The sequence below is a fragment of the Oryzias latipes genome, chromosome 6 (assembly GCF_053564925.1).
Source record: "Oryzias latipes strain Hd-rR chromosome 6, Olatipes_Hd-rR_3.1".
Classification (NCBI taxonomy): domain Eukaryota; kingdom Metazoa; phylum Chordata; class Actinopteri; order Beloniformes; family Adrianichthyidae; genus Oryzias; species Oryzias latipes.
Window position 1 is genome coordinate 17,974,099 of NC_136242.1, and position 25,585 is coordinate 17,999,683.

Below are 25,585 nucleotides of genomic sequence, written 5' to 3' on the forward strand. Positions count from 1 at the left end.
CCGCTGCCTTTTAAAAAAAAACACACTCTAGCATGCATGTTTTACCAGTATGTTTTAACGTTAAATACAGAAAAAAACACCCATAACTGAACCTGCGCCCTTTAAAGAGTAGTTACATTTATTTTTTATTAAATTCAGTTACATGTATAAGTTATATCTGGCCCTTTGAGGGTGACCACTATGCTGATGTGGCCCGCGGTGAAAAGGAGTTTGACACCCCTGCCTTGGGCGATGAAACACAAAACCCAATTTGCAGTTTGAGTGGGAAAAAAAATCTCTTTAAAGCTGAAGGACAACTCATCAAAACACTTCTGTTTTATGTCCTTACATTTGCAATCAACTGACCTCATGATGTGAAGATGTTCCTGGTCATTTCTTCAATTACTCACTTATGTGGACATTAAATACTCAAATCATCTTGGGGTTCTCAAACCTTTTTGGGCTCTTAGTTCTTGAGGAGACAATCAGCTGGTAGAATCTCGTGAGGAACTTTTGAAACTATTTTATCTGCTATGCTGCACACAGATTGAGCTAGTCACCTAATGAATTTATTTGTATTTTTATGTTCCACTTCAGTTTTTCATTTTTCCCATAATTAATTAATTATCAGAATCCCTTCAGTTTCCAATAAGGTCACAAATCAACCACTAACAAGCACGGTCAGTTTGAATACAGCTGCAGGGGTTCAAACCATGGCCTTATTCCTGACAGGCAACAGTGTCAACCACTTCACCACTGTATATATCTTATACTTATTTTTCTAGGTTTTATCGCTGCCTAAGCTTCACTGCAAAACTTCACGAACTGCTTCTGCAAATGAAACGTGTTGAAATGAAGATGCATTTGCTTGAATCTTTCATTAAATATATATTTCACTGTACAAAATACAACCTTCAATGTCTTCCCTTTAGGATTATCAAGAATGGATGATAGTGGTGAATTCGTTAAATAGATGAATGTTCCTGAGGAAACAAAAGAGACCATGAAGCATGAGTAGGTATAAATCCAAACATTTATTTCTCTGTATTAAAAAAAGATCTTTCTTAAGATTCAGAGAGAAAGATTGATACAAGCAGGATCCGGCTGATAAAGATGAAGAGTTTTTCATTGTTTAGTGACACTGTAGCACTTGAGGAATTTTGCTGGCAGAAAGAGTAAAATCACAGCAGCTACTTCACAGGTTTGTCTCCAACGTCAGAGACGAGAAGTCTTTCCCAATTACTCCTGTGAGGCGTGTCTGAATGCTGCCTCAGCTCCATCGTCTGCTGTATTTGAAGGAGTTAGTCCAGACCTGATACTTGTAGCTTTGACTTTTCACTTCACTTCACAGAGTTTAGAGATGTTGGTTTCTGTTGGAGCAGCAACTTTGTTTTCTTCAGAGAATTTTCCTGAAAAGTGACTCAACAAACTGAGATGACATCTACTGTTTCACCATCAATTTGGGAAGAATGAGAAAAGCAGGACTTCCTGTCTCATTACCCGTTTTTGTGAGGATGGACTGAAGATGCAGATATTAAACTCCTTCCCCAGTAGTTGATGGTGGAATACCAAAAGCAGTGAATTGACTCTATTTAGAGTGGCTTAGCCACTAGAAGGCACCCCAGGGCACCTTTGAGAGAAAAGTAATTGCCAAAAAAAATGCTCAATAATTTTCACTTGAAAGGTATTTTTTAGTTTTTATTTAATGTAATTTGTGGTTTAAAATGTATGTTTTGTCAGTATTTCAAGTATTGATTTTCAATTCCAAGTTTTTGTCACATTCAGCTTGCTTCATAATGCCATAGATGCAGAAGACTGACAGAGGCAAATGAGTCACTGAGACAACCCCTAAAGGGAGCAGCAACAAAAACATCTTTTTTGATAAAGTGAAAGTCCAGAGAGTGAAATTGGAGGACCAGTCCTCAACTTCAACCCGATTAGTCTGTAAAAATTACAGAAATTACAAAGAGTATAGACCACCACTTTACTATAAAAAGACCCAACAGGTTTAGGTTATTCAATTTAGCCCCCACAACAACATAAAGACAAATATGGGGTCCTTTTAACAACATACATTTGTCAGTACACAAAAATGAAATTTGTATCATGTATCATTGTGTCATTCATCAAAAAGATGAATGAGTCAGTTCGCCTGCCCTTCAGTCTGGCCAGAAAAAAAAGGCAAACTGAGCTCACGTATTGTCAGAGATTTTTTTTTTTAATGACTGAAGTTTTGGAGCAACTTATGCAAAAGTCAAATCTGATTTCTCAAGTGTCCACAGAAGATGTCACTATGTACGTCAGAAAGAAGAGCTTTTCAGAGAGCTCACAACAGTCTTTAAGATAGTAGAAGAGAATGGGCTGCTTCCACATCACCATGGTAACCAGATATAGTCAGCACCCTAAAGGAATCTCCTGAAAAGAAAAAAATGGATCCTCCCAAAGTCTTTAGGCTGTCTTAGATGATCATAAAAAGAAAAAGTCTGTCTGATGCCCTATAATATTGGGCTAATTCTGAATCAGTGTTGGTTTGAAGAGACATGGTTATTCAAAATTACAACAACAAACAAAACAAAACTATGAAATCCTAACAGTTCATCTTCACATGAGCCACAAACAAAAAGTAGACTTTAGGGGCCAAACCCAAACTATGCAATAGATCAGAGGCTGGGTGAAATGAAAATGAAAATATTTTCTTTGATTAACAGAAATGCAGGAGCTGAGTCAGAAACAACAGGACAAACAGAGGAAAATGTGTCTGAAAGAGAACCACAGGCGAGTAAAAGGAAGGGCTGCCCTTGAACTTACCTTGGAGTTGGAGTAAAACAAATCATGAATTATGCCAGAGCCCCTTTCTACAAGCATGGTCTCAAACAGACTCCATGTCATGATCAGTGAATCTGGATCATCTGTGATGATTACTAACAGAAACCAGGCGTGAGTCGGACAGGGAGCAGAGCAGGAACATTGGCAGCACAAGAAGCTAAAACTGAACATGAGCTAAACAGATGAATGCTCACAACTACCTTAGAGTCTCAAACTATTTCTCCCAATTTAATAATGTTGATAATAATAATGACAAGATTAAAAATCCATTATTTGTCAATTTATAATGTAATTTTTCCTTTAAAATTTGATTTTATTCAGTTTATCTTTCGTGTGTTGTGTTATAAATCTTAATTTCAACATGTTTTGTGTTTAAAAGAACACATTTGTTAGAAATGTTACATGGATTCTGCACATGCCTACATACCAGCATTTGAAACTTTATCTAGAGCCAAAAATGTTAATAGTTCTTTTGCTTTGTCTGTTTTTGTTTCCTTATCTTTGCAATATGTGCCTTCTGTCGGCTATGTAGATTTATGAGAAACATTTTGACTGATATATATATGGGTGCATCATCCATCCATCTTCTACATCAGTGGTTTGCAACCTTTACCTCTATGAGAGCCAGCACTGCAGCACATAAAAGTTCCTTTCACAATACAATCCACTCTCTGTCAAATAGGATCCTCTTGCTGCAGCAGCTTAACTTGAATAAAAAAAAGCAAGAAAGTCAAACGTGACATTCATCATTTCTATCATTTGGTGCACCTTCTTCCAAATATGACAACAATGGTATAAAATGCAATAAAAATATTTTTAATCTATTCTGAAAGAACTTTGCCTCTGAACGTCAACTAGACTCCTATTGTGCTGCTAAAGATCAGACTATGTGCTTAAAGTTTATTCCAAAGATAAACCACTTTGACAATAGATTAACCCTTCTACCACAATTTTACTCATTTATCTGATACGTTAAAATCTAAACAGAAATGACAAAACTTCATTTGCAAAAACAAATGAACCCAATCTACAAGCACATTAGTTATTCAAATGTTTTGCATTTTTATTCCAAGCCAAAAAGACTCCATAGAGCAGGGGTCGGGAACCTATGGCTCGCGAGCCATATATGGCTCTTTTGATGGTCACATGTGGCTCGCAGACAAATCTTTAATTATACTTTTTTTTCTTTCTTTAGACCAGTCCTTCTCGGGGGCGATGCGATGCCAGAGGCGCGCAGTAGTAGCGGTGCTTAGACAGAAAAATCTGCGCCAGCATGATCAGTTTACTCTTCCACTTTTGGCTTCTCCCATCAGGGGTCGCCACAGCGAACGAGTCGCATGGTAAATTTGGCAATGTTTTACGCCGGATGCCCTTCCTGACGCAACCTTCTCATTCCGGGCTTGGAACCGGCAGAGGTAGAGAAGGGAACAGGGAGGGCCCTGGAGTCGAACCTGGGTTTCACGGATGGAAGGCGCCGCAAACCAGCACGAGCTAAACTACCTCCAGCATGATCAGTTTACTATTATCTATTATTTCACAGAGTTTGTACCACCTGGAAACCTGTGAATTGCCGTGCCTAAAACTGCGCGCTCCCGTCTCTGAGAAAGAGCGCGCAGATGCGGGGACGGGATGTGTCAGGAAGAAAGCAGAGGGTGGGGGTGAGGGGTTGTGGAGACAGTCAGCAGGTGAATCGCGCAGGGATGGTAAAAACGTAAAACCCGCTGCCCGTCACTCACTGCAGCGTGTGAGTATATGTTTGGCTCCAGGTCTGCATGTGAGCAGTCTGTCTCACATCTACAAAACATTCAGACCTACGATCACGTTTAAAGTCTCAACACCTGCATGAAGCAGAAACTCACCACGTATAATCAACCAGACTAGACCATCAGTAAAACCACCATGAGAAATACTCATCATTTATTAGCAACAGCATAACGATGTTATTAAAAAGAATCCACAGACTTATTGTACTTTAAAAATGTTGAAATTATATCAAATGCACACATTCATTTGTATATTTAGTTTTAAACAAATTGTCGCGGACTGAGTTGGACTGGGTGGCTGTTGGGTCGCGTTGAAAGTTCTGGAGTTCATTAAACGCATCAAGCAGAGATCTGATTGGCTCTCAGTTCAGTCGCTCAGCCTGTTGTTAGGGGGTTTGGACCAATGGGGTTCAGCTGTGGGCCGAATAATGGAAATGGGAGGGCTGACGCGCGAGCAGGTGAATATAAAGTTGGGAGAAGCGCTCTCGTCTCGGCGGGAGAGATTTAGGAGTTGCTGAATTAATTGTTCGGCGTTTGTTGCGGTCTACAGTAACCAGAATAAAGAACCTTAAAGAGGTTAAGTCTCCGTGCCTCAGTGTGGGAAAGGGACACTACATTATTGTACGGCTCTTTCGAAATTACAATTAAAAATATGTGGCGTTTATGGCTCTCTCGGCCAAAAAGGTTCCCGACCCCTGCCATAGAGGAATGAAGGAGCCACAGCTAGAGCCTCTGGTTGCAGACACCTGTTCTATACCCACGTATTTCTATTCAGGTTCATGGGTAGTTGAAGCCTAACCAGCTACTATTGGGTGAAGAGAACACCCTGGACAGCTTACCATTTCATAACAGGGCAACACTCAGTGAGACAAACACACACAAATATTCACACCCAAGGAACAGTTACAATCAACCCACGAGGCATGTCTTTTTATGACTGTGGGATGAAGCTGGAGTGCGCAACGAAAATCCACGCTTGCACAGGAGAGAAAATACAAACTCCACCCATGGTGCGGATTTGAACCAAGACCATCTCACTGTAAGGCGGAAAGTGCAGACCACTGCCCCACTATGCATTCCATGGAGGTACTTTTTCTTTTTTAACTATTATGCGTCATCACATTCATAAACCAGTTTAACTCTTTAAACAAAGCAAATATATAGGCCTGTCAGATTTTTGTTTTTAGTCGTTCAAAATGTCTTTAGTGGCAAAATTGGGTTATTCTCAATAGGCAATCCATCTAGTATCTATTACACCATTACAGTTCACTTTTAACCAATTTGCTCTTTGTGTTTAAAAAAAAACCAACAAACGGGACAAACATCGTAGAGCATATGTAACTTTATTGCATTGAACTCAGTAGCTAAAATAAAATGTGCTTAACATATAGGGCATTAAATCATCTTTGTTGGTATAAAGGCAACAAAAAGAGAAACAAACTAGTTAATAGATGGATAACTTCTTTCCTAATATGTGTAAAATTGTATATACTTAAAATAAACCTAAACTCAGTCCCAGATCATTACTGACAGGTGATTGGAGGATAACAAAAAGTCAAGGATTGATGAGTCTACTGGCAGTAAGCGGCTGCCTGAAGGTTGAAAGTCACTGGATGGGAAGCATCAGTGATGACTGGTTGCTCATAGCTCTGCAGCAGACAGACATTTCCTCATACTGACAAAAGGAGGGACATGAGAGTGCTTTTTAAAAAGCAGCTTGATGCAGCGTAGCATCACAAAGCAGAGACTGTTCAAAAACAGATTTTACAATCGTACAAACAAACAGGTAAATATGCAGCAAAATGACCCGCCAGGGTTTCTTGTTAAACACCTCTCCAAGTAACTCCTCTTAGCCCTTTGACTGGTGCGAGAAACATTCATGTCAACCTCAGTGCATTGCTGGTTTTCAGGTTGTTTGATTATCCGCAAGTGCTTGTTTTTAAAAAATTCATTTCCCTTATATTACTGAGTTCTAACTAAAATCAGAAACTCATTCATTGACACAAATGCTTTGAATTGACAGTAACTATATACACATAATAAAAAAAACACACAGATAATTGCATATGTTGCTATTTTAGGCCACGATCCTCCACTCAAGGGGATGTTGTGTAAGTTATTGCCAGTCTGAAACGGGTCGACCTCCATTATTCCCCTTGCTTCTGTCACACACATTCAAACTAAAACAGTAATGCAGCGTTACATTCATTTCTCCATCTTATTTGTATGACCCAGTTGGGTGTGCAATATTGCTGAAAAGCTATCCTGGAAGACATTCCACCCTCAGACCCTCTTATCTGTTAAAGTGCTCAGTCTGTCCCTCTGCAGATCACTGAAGGAAGGGGAAAGGGGGGGTCCACACATTCACACCAACTTTCAGCCAAGTTAGAAAAAGATATAAACAGAGGACAAGAGCAATTTTTGGTTTCAGTCCTAAGTGAACAAAGTTAACAAAGATAACAGGTTAAATAAAGTTGCCTAAACTGTGAGTTTTAAATAAATAGAACGCATCACTGAGAGAGGTTAGGATTTAATGTGTAGAACAGTAAAACCCTTCACACCTGCTGATCCTTTTAGATTTTCTATGGAAAGACTACACACTCTGCAACAGAAGTACTGTATGTCAATCTATGATTCAAACTCTGTTCACTCTGATTGACAGTTAAATCTCTCAGTTCCAATCTGCTCTGAATCACCTCCGACATGGTTCAACAGATCCCAGCCTGGGGTTGATTCTTGTGACTCAGGCGTTGAAGGAGGCTGTGGCTGAAACTCACAAATTGGAGGGCAGTTTGGACTGCTTCTGTTCACTCTCTAACATTTCAGCGGGGGATGTGGGGAGCGGAGAGGCGATGCCAGGGGGCTGGTTTCTAGACTCAGCGCCTAAATGTGTCCATGGAGCAGAGTGACTCAGGGTGAAGGGTTTGTTGACGGGCATGGAGGGCACGGAGAGTCCTGCTGCCCCCTCTGAGGAGACACTCATAGCCAAAGGCCTTTCCTGGTGTGTGTAGCTATGAGAGCCTGAGATCGTGTTTATTTGCTGAGTAAAGAGATCTGCAGGAGACTCTTTCAGAATAGAGGCCATCCTGACAGGGCATGAGGTCTGAAGAGTTTGACAACAAGTGGTGCTGGGGATGTCGGGGATCTGTAGAGTCCTTCCCCTCACCGGGCTCTGTGTGCTGGGACTATAAACGGGAGGCGTGTAGCAAGGCGAGGCCTCAGCCGAGCCGTACTGTGCTAGGGAGGCGAGGGCCGAGTGCTCGGGGACAACTTGGGGGAGGAAAGCGGATTGGACTCCCACCAGGGAGTGGTGGGCCAGAGTAGCTGCAGCTCCGACTCCACTCAGAGCGGCAGGTTGATGGAACCCGGCAGAGGAATGAGCAGTGGTGATTATGGGAAAATGTGGGAGGAGCATGTCGCTGGATGTCTTGCTTGCTCTGTCGTGACCCATCGCGGTTTGCTGCACAGAGGCCTGCTGAAGCTGGTTCAGGATGGGGTTAACGGAGCTGCAGATCAGAGGGCTTATGGTGGGAGCTGGGAATCGAATTGGGAGCGTCCCTGGCACCCCCAGCTGCAGTAAACCTAAAGGGTTTGATGGGGTTGTCATGGCGCCAGGAAAAGGTTGTGGGTGGAGCTGAGAGGAGCAGGTGTAGGAGATGGTGGTCTGGGTCATGGGGAAGACTGAAGCAGAGAGAGGAGGGAAGGAAATAGGGTTTTGAATGGGAAGAGGGGCGGCGGGCTGCAGGCTGCCAGTGAAGAACGGCTGTGACGGCAGAGAGAACGGCACAGGGGGAATGGGGGGATACTGAGTCCTGGGAACCTCCAGAGTTGAACTCTCAACCATGGAGCGAAAATTGGCAGGGCTACCAGGGGAATTGGCCCCTGAGCCACAGCCGCTGGACGTGTTCAAACCTACCTGCACACTCTTGGAATGGCTCCTGTGGTCTTTCACTGAGCCAGACGCTGGAGCTTGGGGATTGTGGAAAAGAATTGAGGGCAATTGAGGGTGGTGAGCTAAGGCAAGAGCCAGAGGGGTGGTGGCAGCAGCAGCTTGAAGTGGGGCCTGAATTAATGGAGTCCAGATGACAGGAGTGGGTGACGAAGGAGCAGAGGGAAGATTGAGATTCTGTGCAGTGCTGGCTTGGATCAGCTGCGTGCATTGGGCCATGTCGCGGTCATGTTGCACGATTCTTTGGATGATCTCTGTTTCTTGAAGGTTTTGTGTGCCAGAACTTTGGTGATGCAGGACTTTATGCTGAAGAATAGAATTCCTCTTTCCTGTGGTCATAAAAAAGTCATAGTTTTTAGAGAAACATGCGTCTCATTCAAACATCTTTTAATATTTTATCTCATTTTTTATTTTTCATTTATTCAAAACTGTATTTGGAAAGCATGGCTACACTAACGAAGAAAAACTTTATCACTGAAACTACAACTGCAGGTATAAGTCCAAAGAGGAAGGGACCTGCCAATCAATGATAAATTACCAACCACATAACACCTAGATTTTTATGTTTTATAATTTTAATATTTTTCATTTCTGACATAACCATACTTTTTTTAATCTATTTTTGTTACTTTTTAAACATTTGTATTTTATTACATTTTCATATGCAGAGGACTCCCCTCATACTGGCCAATTATAATAATTAGTGATTGAATCAAGCAGTACTTTTAAATTCAAAATGTATTTACAATATAATATAATATAATATAATATAATATAATATAATATAATATAATATAATATAATATAATATAATATAATATAATATAATATAATATAATATAATGTAACACAATATTATATAATATTAAATAACGTGATATAATATAATATCATATAATATAAAATAATGTAATTTCATTTACTATAATATAATATAACATAATGTAGTAGGTCACAGTCAATTGTACAATTTGACATGATGTGGTCCATCCTGTGAGTCTCTGGTCTGTTCTTTGTTATTCTAATTACATAAAGCCTCTGTTTCTTTAGGCCTGTGGATGAAAGGCATGGCAGACTGTAGGAGGTTTCTTTGGTCCTGCTGCAGGATGAGTATAACGCTGTTTTTGCATTCTATAATTGAGATTTTATTTCCCTGCAGATTTCATTTATTGCTGTAACTCTGCCAATAACCATATTTTAAAGCAGTGCTTGTAACTTTTTTTTAAATAATGTCTAAAATTTCTTAACAAGTTATGTTTGATTTACCACAGTAGAACATTTTTTTTCAGTGACTCACCGATGCGGTCCAGGCGGTCTAAAGCCACGGTCTCAAAGGCCCTCCTCATCATGGGATATTCTTCTAGCACCTCATCGAAGTTGTCTACAGACAGAGAATAGAGCCTGCAGTAGTTATCTGCTCGCACGCTGGCTGTCCGTCTCCCTCGGGTCAGCAGGCATATTTCTACAAGAAGAGAAAAATTCCAGGCAAGAACCGACTCAGTCTGAGGCAGGTATAAACAGCAGGCATTAAAAATGGATTGTTAATATTGTGTATTATATAATAAATTCATCATTCTTATGCAAGATGTGTAATGCACAGCAGTCTTTTTGTTGCACCCAACAAAGAAAAGTGAGGAATGGTGTCGGATGATGGAACACGGAAGGACTGATGCCTTTGAACTCCACAGATGGAGCACTTAATGCAATTTCTGCAGCTTATAGTTGGTCCTGGCCTCATCTGCCGTGCCAGATCAGACAAGTAAAAAAATGTGGCATTAAAAAAAACAAAAACAAAATATAAACCAAGAAAAAAAGACATACATTTGAAAGGACTTAAGTATTAAGAATAATACCATGCCCACCCTCTGTGCAGAAGAAATTTTATATTTAACAAATGAAAAACCAAGATTTCTAATTTTCATCTAACGTGTTTTGTGTCTTTAAATAAAATCTATAAAACATAAACAAAGATGATGAATCAGGAAAAAAACAAAAGGACAGCTTTTAAATGTTAACTAAAGGGGGAAAAGAACAGAAGTGGAATCCAAAATCAGAGATTTGCCCCTCTTAGTCCCGAGCCCTTTTAAGGAGATGATGAGGACTTTTTTTTCAAGCTGTAATGGTCAGGGAAGTTAATCTGCTGAGTGCTTATGCAAAGTAAATCAAAACAAATCTTACAATCACTGCTCCTTTGCACACATATTAAAACTATCCCTCTGCAGAACACATGCATGCAATAGACCAGCAGGCAAATGTGCAGAATTCACCTCCAAAATATGAGCCATCAGTCAGCTTGGTGTCTTTGCTGTGGTTGGTGATGACGCTGACAACGCCGTGCTGAATGAAGTACATCTTCTTGCCGTTGGTTCCTTCTCTGATGATGAAGTCGCCCGGCTGGAAAACCTCAAAGCGCAGTTTGGTCAGCATGGAGGTGACAAAGTTGGGATCGGCGTTGGCGAAAAGTGGCATGGAGGCCACCAGTTTGCGACAGTTGAAGTTGATGATTTCCTGAGGAGGAAACAGGAAAGGGTTGTTCCCATTTTTTGCTGAGGCAAAGGCTTGGGAACACCCAAGCTTCTCCATGTGTACATTTCAATCATTATAAAAGCAGCTTAGTGCTCTGTTAATAAGGTTCTCTGCCCTCATGCAGGCATAACTAATCAGATTACATGACTATTAACGTTATCATGCAAAGTAAGACAGCTATATTGGATTATATCATTAATTGTATGTGAATCATTAAAATAAGGATGTTCTCGTATATTTATGTATTAACAAAAAGCAACCAGAAAAACCAAACACCTTAAAATTATTGCTTACATTTTATTTGTAGTCTGTAAATGAAAATGAAGGTGAATGCACTTTTTTCTTTCAGTGATTCTGTTTATTTCTGTGTGTTTCTGGTGTCTCACCTCTCGCAGAGGCTCATTCAGCTCCTCCAGAATGTTCTCCTCATCAAACATTTTGCCCTGATAGCGGTGTTCATAGTAATCGTGGATCCTCTGTCGCATGTCAGCGGGGAGCTTGTGGAACGACATGTACTGCTCCACTTGTTTATACTGCAACCGTAGGACAACAAGGGTCAAACCGACAATACAAAATCTCAGTGGTTTTGGTTAAACAGCCTCCACTGAAACACGCATTTACTGCAACTTCTGCCTTCAGGACTGCAACAAAATCCAAAGTCATGTGAAGAATAGTATGTATTAAAGTGATTGATGTGCCAGGTCAGAGGTGGACTATAATATATCTCATTATGTTAACAGTCAACTGTCAGGCCATCTGTGAAACCTGCCCACGGTGCAAATCTGTGACTCTCCCCATCTGACAAATACAGTTGTGCTCTGCATGCTGCAGCTAATGGCATTAACTGCTGTGTCCTTCAGCAGTGCACTCGACCAGCAGAGCACACTGGACCATCTGAGAAGCCAGCATATGTGGAGTATTTCCTTCTAAGCATCCCTTTGGGTTCAATAAATCCAAATTTGTTTCATTTCACTCAGTTTCCAGTGGCGCTCTAAAAATGTATACATTTACGTGATAATCTTAAGAAGATAAAAGGAGGGTTTAGTACGTAACCTTAGTCTGTTTCTACATAAAATATACTCCGTTTGTGCAGAAAAATTCTCGAGATTTATGCGAAAGATCAAAATAAGCTAACAAAATAAAGGTGTTTGCTGTTTTATTAATACAAGCTTTGTTGTTTAAATGCATTTTATTTTTCACATCAATATAGACTCAGTTTAGTCTATAATAAAACTGTACATTTCGGCAGCTTGTGTGCCAAAGCTCAGTGGCCTTGTGGTAGAGTGTCCGCCCTGTGACTTGAAGGTCATGAGTTCAAATCCGGGCCGAGTCATTGCCAAAGACTATGGGACCCAATGCTTCCCTGCTTGACTCTCAACATTAAAGGGTTGGATTGGGGGTTAAACCACCAAATGGTTCCCAAGCGCAGCTGTGTCTGCAGGTCACCGCTCCTCCAGGGGATGGCTCAAATGTGGAGAACAAATTTCACACACCTAGGTGTGTGACAGATGGTGGCACTTTAAATCATCTCCTCAAATGTGCCTCATTACAGTTTTCAATAACATTGTGTTGTTCATAAATTTATCTAAAAGTCTTTGATGGGGCGGCCATGGTGCAGCGGTAAGGCCCACAATCGTAATGTTGCAGGTTTGATTCCCGCCCTGCACTGGTGGGAGGTTGGCGCCAGTGTTCGGCAGCGGAGCCACCACCAGTGTGTGAATGTGTTTGTGACTGGGTGAATGGGTCTGTAACTGTAACTCGCCTCGGGCCTTATAGGTAGAAAAGCGCTATTTACCTTTTTTTTCCCCATTTAATTGACATCATGACAGAGAAGTGTTTTTTTTCCCTGATTCCTGTTTTTAAGTCGACAACATGTCTACATCCAATACTTTGAAAGGACAAAGCCCCACCTTTTCTTGGTACTGCCTCCTGGAAGAGTCCAGAGACTGAATGAGCGCTGTGGCGTGGCCCACAAACATGGCAAAGCAGGTAGCCCCCACAATCATGCTGAGGATGGTGAGCCACACGTCAGCCATGCCAATGGGAGGGTACAGACCGTACCCAATGCACAGCATGTGACTCATGGCCTTGAAAAGGGCGTAGGAGTACTGCTGACCCCAAGTGTCATTCTGGAAAGATACAAAATAAAGAAAACTTTCTCAGGGAACCATAAGCGATGAGATCATATCCTGTAGATAAACTAAAAAGTGAAAAAAACATCACATTAAAATGAGAAATAGTAACTATCTCTCCAGGTTTGGAGATGCAGAGACTTTACTCACCCGTATAAAAAACATTTATTTTTATTTTAAAACTCTTATTGTACTGCTACTCTCATTGATAATATTTTATTCTAAAATGCCTCCTCATGTGGAACAAATTAAATGTAATTTTTATGTTTATGAAACAGTACATTTGTTGTTTGAACTTTGAAAGCGTTAAAACAGTGAGCTAAATTTGTCATGTGAAGTACTTTTTTTTTACTTTTAATGAATTTATTCACAAAAAATGAAGTTTGTTTATAAAGAATTGTGCAAGTTTTAAATGGGAAAGTCAGTTCAAAGAGAACATTAGGAATATTACACTGCATCACCTTTTGGTAAATAAAAATGATGGCAAGTCAGCAGAACTAGTGTTGAAAATTAAGACTTTCTATAAACATTAGAAGAATAAAAAGCTGATAATCCAAAGCACTGAATTATTTTCTTTTTGGAATTTATGAGCATTTTCATTGGTTTGTTAGTCAGAAGATGATCTACATCAGAAACGCAATTGGAGAAGCAACTGTTAAAAAACCATCAGTCGACTTAGGGGTTGCGTTTAGCACTTCCCTCATTCCTCATCACTCAGGGGAAGCTTACAATGTCCAGGAGAAATATTTCAGGTCTGAAAATGTTTCTTGAAAAAGTCTGAATTTGTGTGACTTGTTTGGAAGGGCTGTCAGGAGGACAAGTATCTCCAAGAATCAGCAAAGTCCCATGCATCTGAACAAAACGAAACATTTTTTTACTCTTCTAAAGAACACAGATACAGACAGATATTTTGCAATAGAGCATATTCAAACTGGAAGAATGAAAGATGTCTCTAGGAGGCCTTAAAATTAAAGAAAAAGCAGGGGATTCTTTCAGAAAGCCTTTAAATTAGATTTTGTAAAACACCTAAAGATGTTTTTATTTTTTTTCAGGTTGGATTCATTGATTTGCTAATAAATATGTGATCTTTTCAAAACAATTTCCTGACAAACATGCAGAGCAGGAGGAGGGTTTCATTTCAGTAAAAACCTTCTTACCACCATCTTGTTTCTTGTAACCCAGCAGTCAGCGGGGAAATCCTGCAGCATGGGAACCAAGAACTGCAGGCAGCCATCCCAGTGACACAGCAGCAGCATCATGGCAATCAGGTTCATGATGCGCACCATGGCGCTGGCAAGATCATACGTCATGTGGAAAACCTACAACAGAGATTGTCTGAATTAAGGGGAAAAGACAGAATTAAACACATCTCTTTTAGATAAACCTATGATACTTTCAATCTCTCCATCCCTCAAGCTAGAGGATTTGAGATGTACATTAAGTGCAATGTGCTCTGATGGATGCAGCGAACTTCTGACTGATAACACTTAATCTTTTTTAAAACAGCAGAGGCTGTTTTAGTGGTGAGCATCTGCAACAATAATGTCTGAATGAGATGGAGCATAATGCACATATGATAATGCAGGAAAATGTCTGTCATGTTTGGGGTGTAGCTGATGAATGCGTGTGCAGAAGCATCACATGGTTTAAGTCTTGAACAGAAGCAGAGGCGAATTATGCATGGAGTAAATTCACTTCCACCTGCACAGATGGGTCTATGTCTTTCCTATTTGAAAAATGCAAACTAAGCTCATTGTAAATGACCAGTTAAATGAGGAACGACAACAGCCTCATCTACCTCCTCCCACTGGTGGATGTAGCGGATGAGTCTGGAGAGGCGCAGAAGCCGCAGCAGGCTGAGGATCTTGGTGAAGCGGACGATTCTCAGGGCTCTTGCTGTTTTGTAAAAGTCCGAGTCGATGCGTGTCTCCACGATGAGAAAGATGTAGTCAACGGGGATGGAGGAGATGAAGTCCACCATGAACCAGCTCTTCAAGTACTTGATCTTGATCTTCTGCGGGTCCAAGATAATCTCTGTGTTGTCCTCCTTCACGATCCCCGTGCGGAAGTTGAGTACCAGATCCATAAGGAAGAAAGTGTCTGAGACCACATTGAAGACGATCCAGGGCGGCGTGTGCTCGTCCTTAAAAAAGGTGATGCCCACGGGGATGATGACGAGGTTTCCCACCATCAGCAGCAGCATAGTCAGGTCCCAGTAAAACCTGGAAAAACGCACAGAAGAGGACCATTTACACATCAAAATAAGACGTTATTTGTTTCCTTACATGTTGCCTGACAGTATAAAAGGAAAAATGTTGTCTCAAATGTCTGGAAATGTCAATAACACAAATATAAATATATATTTTGCAACTGTGAGTCAGAAACAATTGTGATTCAAACTGCAAGAGTGACTCTCAGCTACATGCACAGTCAGCAAGCTACCGAGGTGTAAAAAAAAATCAATGAAACACATCAAAGCCACTTTGTGTACACAGTCTAAGAATACCTAAATAAGCTGAGAGCGAGATTTTCGTCTTCCAAAGTTCCAGAGAGTTTAGATTGCTTTGAAATGACTAAGACTGTTCAAATTTTTCTAATGAAACAAACAAAAAAACAACCATGAGTCATTTATCAGTCATAAAACTATCATTACTTTGCACACTTACACACAGGTGAAGTAGACAATCTGCTGTCATTCAAGGAACATTTTTTTGAATGTTATCTCAAGTTAAAAGAAATTATTTGGTTGTTTGTTGGTCAAAGCTCCTTGAAAACACATTGGTAGAAAATAATTGAAATAACTAAACTATTTAGTGGATTATTTAGAACAAAAGTACGAACATTTTACTGGATCCAAAAGATTTTTCTTTCAATATTTAATTCATTTTTTTCTGATTACTATTAACATCTATTTAACGTGGATGTTCCTACTGAGGTTAAAAAGCTCCTTTGTAAGGGAGTCCTTGCCTAGAGGAGGCCACAAACAATTTTAGACTGTAACTGAAACACAAAACTATGAATCTCAAAAATAGAGAAATCGGTGATGAGTTCTCTGTTTCTCTGAAGATAAAGCTATTATTTATTTCTTAAAAGATCAATAAAGAAATATATTTTAGATATCTCCACTTGCTAGATTGAAAAACTTGGCATTATTTGCCAGTGCTTGCTCATAAATTAGATTTTGAAGTTTGTTTTTAAGAAACAAGCATACAAAAAAAAGTAAATCTTTTCTTAAAACATTTTTTTTTCTTTAACTTGTTTATTTGTTCCGTTTATTGAACTGTCTCTCACTGAACACTACATCCTCTGCTGAAATATTTTGCAAAAAACATATTATGTGTAATTTATTGTCTGGTCCTGCTCAGTTTTCTTCTCCTAATCTTATTATTTATAATTCTATCTTTTTTGGTGGTCTGGATCATGTCTTTAAAAAAGATAAAGGTCCAATTGAGTAAGTAAAAGTAAAGTAGAAATAAAATTGAAAATATAAATCTGACACAAAACACAAGAAAGTGAATTCCAATACAGAATGTCCTGTCAGCACTGAATGTTATAAAGGAAAGAATTTCTTTTACCACTAATATCACATTTTATTTCATATTTTCATAACAAGTAAATCACTTTTTAATTAATTTCATTAACATGAAAGAAAAAGCAAGCTAAGATGACGCATATTTGCTTCATAATCAATGTGCAATAATGAGTTCAGGGATTCTTATTTTACACATAGAAAATGTTTGCAATACACTTAGATTTACTATAGTATTGCTAGATACGGTCATATATTTGTGTAATAGTTTATGTTTTCAAAGAAACAACAGTTTCCCCTCTGACTGTTTAACACTTGTTAAATCTGGTACATGTAAAATCCTGCAATAAAAATAAATACCTGATCTGTATTTCTACAATGTAGTGTTGTCGGATAAGAGAGTGCTGAGCACAGGAACTGTCTCTGCAGACTTCGGAAGAACAAGTCAGACAGTGGCAACTTGCTACTGCGTGTTAAACACAAATGACACAAGCCACACACACAACATATTTTATGGCTTTAATTTTAAAAAGAGGCAAACTTTTTAAAAGCAAAATAGGTTCAACAATGCTTAAAAAACTGCCACAATTGTTCATCCACTTTTTTGCTATTGTGGCATAGCAAGTATTGATGTTAATGCATTGATGCTCAGCCAATGTGAGAAAGACAGACAAGTGCAGCCATGTGGTCTATTTTAACCCCATCGTTCAAGAAAAGTTGTCTTATTATTAGCAAAATAATCTTAGTTTGAGAAAATGTGTCTGATGGCCTAGAATTTGTTTCTTAAATCAAGAATTCTTATTTTTCTTACCCCACTAGCAGATTTTTTGCTTATTTAAAGAAAATCTGCCAATTTGGTAAGAAATTTTGATTTATTTCTAGTGGACGTTTTTATGCATTGTATATCTTGTGGGAAAATGTGCCAAGTTTCACTGCAGAAAACTATTTTCACAGTTGTTTTCACTGTAAAATAGGGAAAGAGTTACGTGACGTGTTCATGGCAGCACGCCTAATATTAGGCCACTTTTAGAGAACCCATTAGATGTCTATTGATTAAGCAGTAGCCTGTACAGGCAGCACAAGCACAGGGAAAAGGAACCGCTCTGCACAGACACATCCATTACAATGAACTCTGCTTAGATCCCTGACACAGCAAACCCTCGGATTTGTAATTTCAATCAGAAAAAAAATCGGATAAGGATAAAGCAGCAAAAGTTTCCCCCTGAATGAAGCAACACAGCCTTACCAACTATTTATTGACTGCAGCAAAGGCAAAACTTTTAGCTTTGTCTCTTTTAGTGAAAAAAGTTTTGTAATTTTATGTAAAATGGGGGGTTAAAAAGTGAATATACACCTGTAGTTTATATTCGGATACTACAGTGACTGGAAAATGTTCCCGTCAAAGTAAAATCATAAAAAGGGGCTTCAATCATTAAACCCAGACTGCAATGTGAACTTTCAAAGTACATATTTATTATTTTCTGGATAAATATGGGGATGCCATTTTCAAGTTAAGGGGCAGTGAAGAGGTTAGTTGGGACCTGACTGTCTCACATTTGTACCTTGTGCAGTTCCTTACACCCAAGCTGCAACAGGGAACATCAAGAGAGAAAAAAAACAAGGGAGAAACCGATGAGAGCAGGGTGGCCATTTGTTCTAATCAGCTTTCTGTTGTTCTCTGCCAAACAAAGCATTTGCATTTCTCTCAACATCTGCCTGTTGTCTGCGCTCTGACACACTGCTCTTAATTGCATGTCCCCACTCTGGCTAAATCAACCGTTATCTCCTGAGAATCCATGTCATCCACAGAAGTCAGCTCCCATCCAGCCAGATGTTGAGTAGTTAGCGCTCTGCACTCACATTCCTGCAGAATGCTGGAACAGCTGGGTGAAACGAATGAATAAATAAATAAATAAAATTTAAGGTCTGCAGGGGACAGTGCATTAGTGCCATCAATTGCAGACACTGCTGTAGGCTTTTTAACTGACCGCGTGCTAGGAGGCCATGCACACCTGCCCACGACAGGTAACTCGCGCCCGGGATTTGAAACCAGAAAAAACTCAGAGGACTTCTCCGGTGAACTGGACGAATTTATAACTATTTGGGTCACACAACAACTAAAGATGCACAAAAGCACAAAGAGAGGGGAGTTACAAGCAAAGTGAACGCAACAAGGCTTAAAATGGTCAAAGAAGCTTAGATCAATCGGGACAGCTGAAAAAAGGGATCGCATTTGTACTAGAGATACTTATCTCTTGCTGCCAGAGTGCAGCTGAAGCACAACAGCCTGCATGCAGCTCAGTGGCTTAACACACACCTGTACCGTGGCTCAGGTCCACCAGCAATCATATTAACCATATTTACACAGCATGCCAGTTTAGTATGTCTGCTCCTGCAGGCACAGAGCTTTAGAATCAGGGACTTCTGCTGGGGCTGCAGAGGTCATGCTGGAAAAGGTGTTTGTCTGTTTACATTATACCAAGAAGAAGAGGTGCATGTCTGTAAAATCTCCAACCCCCATCCAAAAAAAACAAAACAAAGAGAAATAAAATCCCTGAATAATCTTTAGTGCTGCAACTTAAAATGAAATATGCAGGATAAAGCATTCACCCAAAGAACCACACGCTTTGCACTAAAGCCCTGCCCCAGCTCAAAGTGTGACTGGAACTAAGCACGAAGTGATGACACCTCGTACCTCAACAGCTGGACAGCCTGATTCCTCACATCATCATTTCCATTTCAATCCCTCCCTCTGTCGTTCTCTCTTTCAGTGTTTTGTGCTGCGTCCCCTCCCCGTCCACACCATTTCTGCTCCATTAGACTAATTGTGTTGTAATAATCTCCACTGATGTGTGCTTCTAATATCTTGAATGGTCATGTTACCCTATTTTGATTACCCCATTTCCAAACCCCCTCCTGCACTTTCTGTAATCCTCTCTCCTCTTTGAAATCATAAAAAAAAGTGTAATTCAGATGAGTGGGGGGAGAAAAAAACTGCAGTGACACACATCAGGGTACAATACCATGACAGTGAGCCTCAAGGTTATATGTCACGAAAATCCCTTGATGGTGGTGATACACGGTCTGCATGCAGCATGCAAACGAGAAGACAAACTGTGCAGCATGGAGAGTAAATTAGACACTTATGGACTGATCCAGGAGGGTGCGTTGACAGAAGAAATGCACAGAAACTTGGTGGTTTAGTTCGTTATAATGCTATATAAGACATGCACAGGCATCTAGGCTGAGCAAAAAGAGGGGCTTACACCCTGCATATGTGTTTTAAAAGCAGAATGACAAGATGTAAGAGGATTTGCATGAGTCTTTTGTGCATCAAATGTTTGCCTGTCTCAAAATAAATAATGATATGCAGGAGCGTGCATATTCAAAGTGCAGCCCATCAGCTTATGAAACATGCAGTTTCCCCCTCATCGTGATCATGTTGCAACCTCAAAATAATCCTTTTTGCCCAATGGTTTAAAACTGTTCAGGATGAGTCATAATGATCTTTTTTCCCCCTTCTTTAGAAGGCCAAATGAGCCTAAACTGTGTAACAGGATCACCGTGTTTGGCCTCTGTGCTCATTAATTACCTAAAATCACTGTAGGGGTGGATTATCCAGAAGCCTGCAGACTTTACGCGTTCCCTCTCGTGCTCCACGGCCCTCTCACTGCCCAGCATCCGCAGGGAGAACTTGTTGACTCCAGGTTGGAGCATCGCACCAAACTGCCGGTGCATGAAGCCAGCCTGGTACAGGCGGTCGTCCTCCGGTATGATCTGCTCGGTCCCCTCCAACTTGATGAAACTTGACTGGTCAAACAGTGAGGGCTGCCCCGCTGCGCCAAGCAGCCCGGCCGGCGCTCGCTGCTGGCACCCGGGGCCGTGCTCTCCGGGGAAACTCTCTCGGACCCCTGCGTCAGCCTCCGGAATGAGGCGCCGCTGTTCGGCCAAATCCGAACCAGGATGGTGGCGCCCGGTGATGGAGGAGATGCTGCCTCTGAAAAAGCGACAGTCCCCGTTTAAGTTGGTCTTGACTGCAACGTCTCTGTCCAAGTCCTCGCTCCTGGCCTCCTCAAGGCTCCTGCAACTGCTGGCAGGAGAGGGAGAAGACAGCTGTTTTAGGCGAATACTTTTCCTTTTGGCGTCCTTGTCATCCCTGTCTTCTTCGGTGTCACTCACAAAGGGTTTTTGCACAATGTTTTGCGGCAAACTGTACAGCCTTTTGCGCATAGAAGACTGGAATCTCTCCATTGTGCAAAAAACAAAAAAACAAAAAAACAAACAAACAAAAAAACAATAGAATGCGCGCTTTAATGACAGCCCATGAAAACAGGGGGGTGAATCATACAGTTGGGGTGCATCTGGAGGGAGAACAGACACGGCGCATCCGCAGGACGGGTCCTGTCTTCTCTGACTCCTGATCCTCCGGATCAAACATTGGGGTGAGTCAACAACACGCAGCAATCAAAGGAGAAAAAAAAGAAGTAAACCAAAAAAATAAACGAATATGAATCCAGGTAAGCTCAGAGACAGCCGGGGGCGCATCAGGATGCAGCGCGCTGAGCGTCGGACGTGCCGGAATGGGAGAATGCTGCTGAGCTCCTCAATGACAAAGCATCCTCTCCACCTCCCCCGAAAGATCTGACTCTCTCTCAGCGCAAGGTGAACACATATCAGCGCGCATGCAGCTCTGACATCATTCATCCTTAAAGCCCCCTGCTTTCTATTAACGTGAATATTGACGGAGCCAATCTATCGGGGTTGCCATAGAAGCCAGGGTGGAACGTGCGCTCTGCACCCCTCCCTGTCCGGACTGCTGGGGAGGAAAATTCAAGGATCTCTTCTTGGAGTTGCTCCCTGTAGTTGAGGCAGACTTTTAGATTGATGAATCACTGAGGGAACTGAATCATTAGAAGTCTGCGGATACTTCAGCTTTGGTTTTCTTCCATGTGGAAAAGCTGGACTAATAAAGATGGGTTTTCTCTCTCTATTTTTTTGGGCACAGCTGATGTTCTTCAGTGGCAGAAAGATCTGTTTATTTTGATCCAGCTGCATTAGATGTGTCCTTTGAAAGTCTACTAACTAAATTACTTGAGTTAAAAAAATTAGATGCAAACCAACCCAAAACAACCACTTATTGAAGGATTTTGTTAAACCTCAATATGAGATTTTTAATAGAGGCTTTGGTGCTGGTTTTCCATTATGCCGGCTTAGCATCAATACAGAAAGAGTTAAATAAAAAGAAGAAGAAAAGAGAAAATGCATCATTTTGATGCTAGTTTTTGCTGAAATGAAGAAGAAATAAATGTCTATTTATAACTGCCATAACGTGGGTTTTCTTTAATTTTCTCCATCAGTGAATTTAAGCTCAATTCTATCCATCATTTTTCTACACTCTGACATTTGCAGTTCAGCTTCATTTAGGATAAAGGCTTCATTGGTTCCATCATTTGTAATTTAACGTTAAAAAATACAAACATCTCAGAGTTTGACAGCAGCATGCATTTGCTTTTTAAATCGGCATTAAAACTAAATCCTCCCAAACAAAAGATACTTTAAAACTGTAACAAAAATAGATGTGAAAATGAATAAAAACAGATCACACTAACATTGGTGTGAAAAGAGAAATATGTGTGTGTTCTGAGTTTTGTTCCATATTTTGAAATAAATAAATAAATATATATCATGGGATAGCCCCTTCTTGCTATCCCATTGGCCTAAACGGTGTGGTTCTTCACTCGATCAGAGACATGGGTACGTTTATGAAGTGGGTTTGAATGTTTGCTCCTAGTCTTCAGCCCCAAACGTCAAATGATATTTTCAAAGTGCACCAAAGAAAAGTCATAGATGAATTTTAAATGCCTATAGGGAATGCTTGAACACCGCTTGTTGTGTATTTTTTAATACATTTTCAAATAAATCAACATTTTATTTTACATTTCTAATGAATAGTGTGATTCATTTATATTTCAGACTCTTGTATGCTAGAACAATATCAGAAATCTGTATTTAACTCATTTTGTGTAGTATTTTATGTTTGGGGCTGTGGTCCTGTCACCTCGAAGCAAGATGATCCTGGTTTGAACCTCGGTTGGGATCTTTCTGTGTTGAGTTTGTATGTTCTCCCCATGCGTGTGTGGGTTTTCTCCAGCTTGTTCCTATGGTCCAGATACACATTTCATTGGTTGATTGGTGATTTTAAATTGTTTCCAGGAGTGAGCTTGTGATGGACTAGTATTCTGTCCAGGATGTACTCAGTTTTCAGCATGACAAAGCAACAACCCCTGTGACCCTGACAGGACAAAGCAAGTGTATAGATGAGTTTCAAGTGTTAATATTCTAAATTTGGACTTTAGAAGAAGAAAACAAAAAGAGTCTACATGAGTTATGCATGTTAAAGATTAATTTAGGTTAAGTACATAACTAACATTGATCTGAACTTGAACCTCAGACAAATAAGACATTAAAAAATTATCAAACTTTCGAAATATGTATTTTTGATTTTAAAAGGTTATTACAGAATAGTTTTTGTCTTATGCTATAACGTAAAAGCGGGTATATGGTGGGGCAATGAACATTTGGCTGGCACTAACTACAATTTTCCCATTCTTAAAGTAGAGACAGCTCTGTAATGCTCATCAGTAGATCTTTAAATCTGAAGATCTATTCTATCTTTAATAGATGATCAAATAGAGATTTTGGTTGCAAGGAAGTACAAGAACCTTTGTGCCAGAGCTTGCCGGTTTGGTCTGTGGTTGTTGCGTGGTGCTCCCCCTCACTGGGGCAGCTGGGGTGCAGCGTTGCAACCCCACAGCGGTGGAGTGGACCCTTTTGCTGCAGGCGCTGTGGCAAGGTGTCTGTGGCTGAGCTGGCTCCTGGTTTAAATAGGTATAAATTAACCATTTCCTAACAGAAGAGCCAGAAGCTTCTTTTATGTTTTCATGTTTTTGTGCCAGTATTCATTGTGTGTATCTGGGGGTGTGAAGGGGGGAGGGGGGGTTCATGGGGCAAATGCATCAACGGGGGGAAGGGGTGGGGCAAATGGGTGGATTGGTTTTAATTCAAGCTTTAGTGGCTACTTTTTTTGTAAGTTTGTTATTATGAAGTTTGATTTGATACACTTATACTGTAAGGAAGAATAAAAAACAATCCAGTAAATCTTATTTTTCATTTCTTAAAGAGTTTATTTGATAAAAAATAATGCTACCTAAAAGAGGAAATGTTTAAAGGAGCAATTTGGTGTCAAAAATTATATGTTAATCTTATACTAAATCTCATACTTAATGAAGGGTAAACCTAGCAAAAATGTCGTACAAGTGAAGTTTATTTTATCAAGTATATTTGAGCATAAACATATGTCATGTACTAATGTAATATCACCTGTGTGCACCAGCTGCTTCACCTGCAGAGGGCTATAAAAGCCCTCCCCCCTCTGTAAAAAACAGAACCAGCCCAAGACCCACTGCTTCCAGGGTGGAACGAGCTGCATCAGACGCTGCATGGCTGCATTTTGGCCCTTATCACAACCAGGGTGCCCTTGTTTTTTTAGATTTCGATGACTTCTCGGCGCACCATTGGGGCATTGCCACAGCCGGGACTCCGAGGGGCTAAAGGTTGGCTCCTCCTGCTGTGAATCCAGCTGACCGCCGTCCGTCCGCGCGCCGGAGCGGCGTGACGGGGTTGGATCAAGAGCAGTGTGACCGGGTGTCCCCTCTTGGCTCCCTGACGCACCGGACACCGCCGGAGCTCAGTGTCCCCACAGATCGGCGTCAGTACGCAAGGGGCGTGACTTTGGGACTTCTTGCGCAGGGTCGGAGGACGCGCCAGTTGAGCCAGAAAGACTTTGTGCGGGCTTTGGTGTGACCAAAATTTTTTTTTTAATGTTTTGTTTGGTACTTTTGATTGTTTTTGTTTCAGGAGCAGATTGCTTAAACGCAACATCTCCGGTGACCCTCTTAACTTATCTTTCCCTGTGTGTGTGTGCTGTGTTCGCGCCCAGCTTATTTGTGCGAGCGCCACTGGGTGGTTTCTATTGGTGGAGGGAAGCAAAGTGTGAATCTGTGTGAATGGGACAAAAAAACAAAGGAAGCAGTTCGAGCACCGCTGTTGTGGCGAGAAGGGTGAGCATCTGCCTCCTTGTCCATTTTAACATTGGCCTTTTACAATTCTATTTTGTATGAATAAAGATTTGTATAGTTTCTTAATGCTTCCTATGTCGGAGAATCTTATTTGTTTTTAGTTTTCTGGTGGCTTCACTCGCCAGCAAACCATGATGCCACAAATGTTAGTATATGTATATATAGTGTATGTTAGTTAATTACTTCAGAATAAATTAAAACAGTTTAGGTTTGCAATACATTTAGTCTACATGAATGAAACTTTACTCATAGAGCACTTTCCAACGCCACTGGGGTGCCAAAGTGCTTTAAAATGATATAGAAAATTAAAATTTGAGCAGATTAAGAAGACAAATAAAGGTATACAACTGAAAAGATAATAAAATACATAAAGAGTAAACGTCAAGTATACTGCCTCACCTTTAGTATAAACTAAATGTACTTGTACTAGACTTAAGTTAGACTACTTTTTTTTGCCAAGGGTAAGGCTAACTGAATTTGAGTAAAATTCTAAAATCATTTGCTCTACGGAAACCTTTTACACTTCAATGATCATTTTCCATGAAAACAGAACTTCACAAACCTTTGAACCTTATGTTTCTTTACAAACTCATCCATCCATTGTTGGTTCTCGTTTTGCTGTAGACTTCACCTTTACAATTCCCCGATTATGTCAGTAGATGGCGCTGTTCTCCAAATCCCTTCATCCATGACGTTGGAGATTATGGTGCTTCCATAAAAGGCTCTTTTTGTCTAAAACCAAA

The 25,585-nt window shown here is 40.4% G+C and overlaps 1 protein-coding gene across 2 annotated transcripts; it reads right to left on the reverse strand.

The window, feature by feature from the left end:
- Nucleotides 1-5,894: 5,894 nt before the first annotated feature.
- hcn4l (hyperpolarization activated cyclic nucleotide-gated potassium channel 4l) lies at nt 5,895-25,570 on the reverse strand. Of its 2 annotated transcripts, XM_078948578.1 has the most exons (9): nt 25,405-25,570; nt 20,297-20,794; nt 14,974-15,397; nt 14,333-14,494; nt 12,954-13,172; nt 11,430-11,576; nt 10,785-11,025; nt 9,815-9,979; nt 5,895-8,846 (listed from the first exon to the last, which is right to left on the reverse strand). In XM_078948578.1, the coding sequence occupies exons 1-9, from the start codon at nt 25,437-25,439 to the stop codon at nt 7,342-7,344; spliced, it is 3,396 nt and encodes a 1,131-aa protein (XP_078804704.1). In that variant the 5' UTR covers nt 25,440-25,570; the 3' UTR covers nt 5,895-7,341. The 2 variants fall into 2 exon arrangements, with proteins under 2 accessions (XP_078804704.1, XP_023811479.1); XM_023955711.2 differs by lacking the exon at nt 25,405-25,570 and having other exon boundaries at nt 20,297-21,347.
- Between the last annotated feature and the right edge of the window lie 15 nt (nt 25,571-25,585).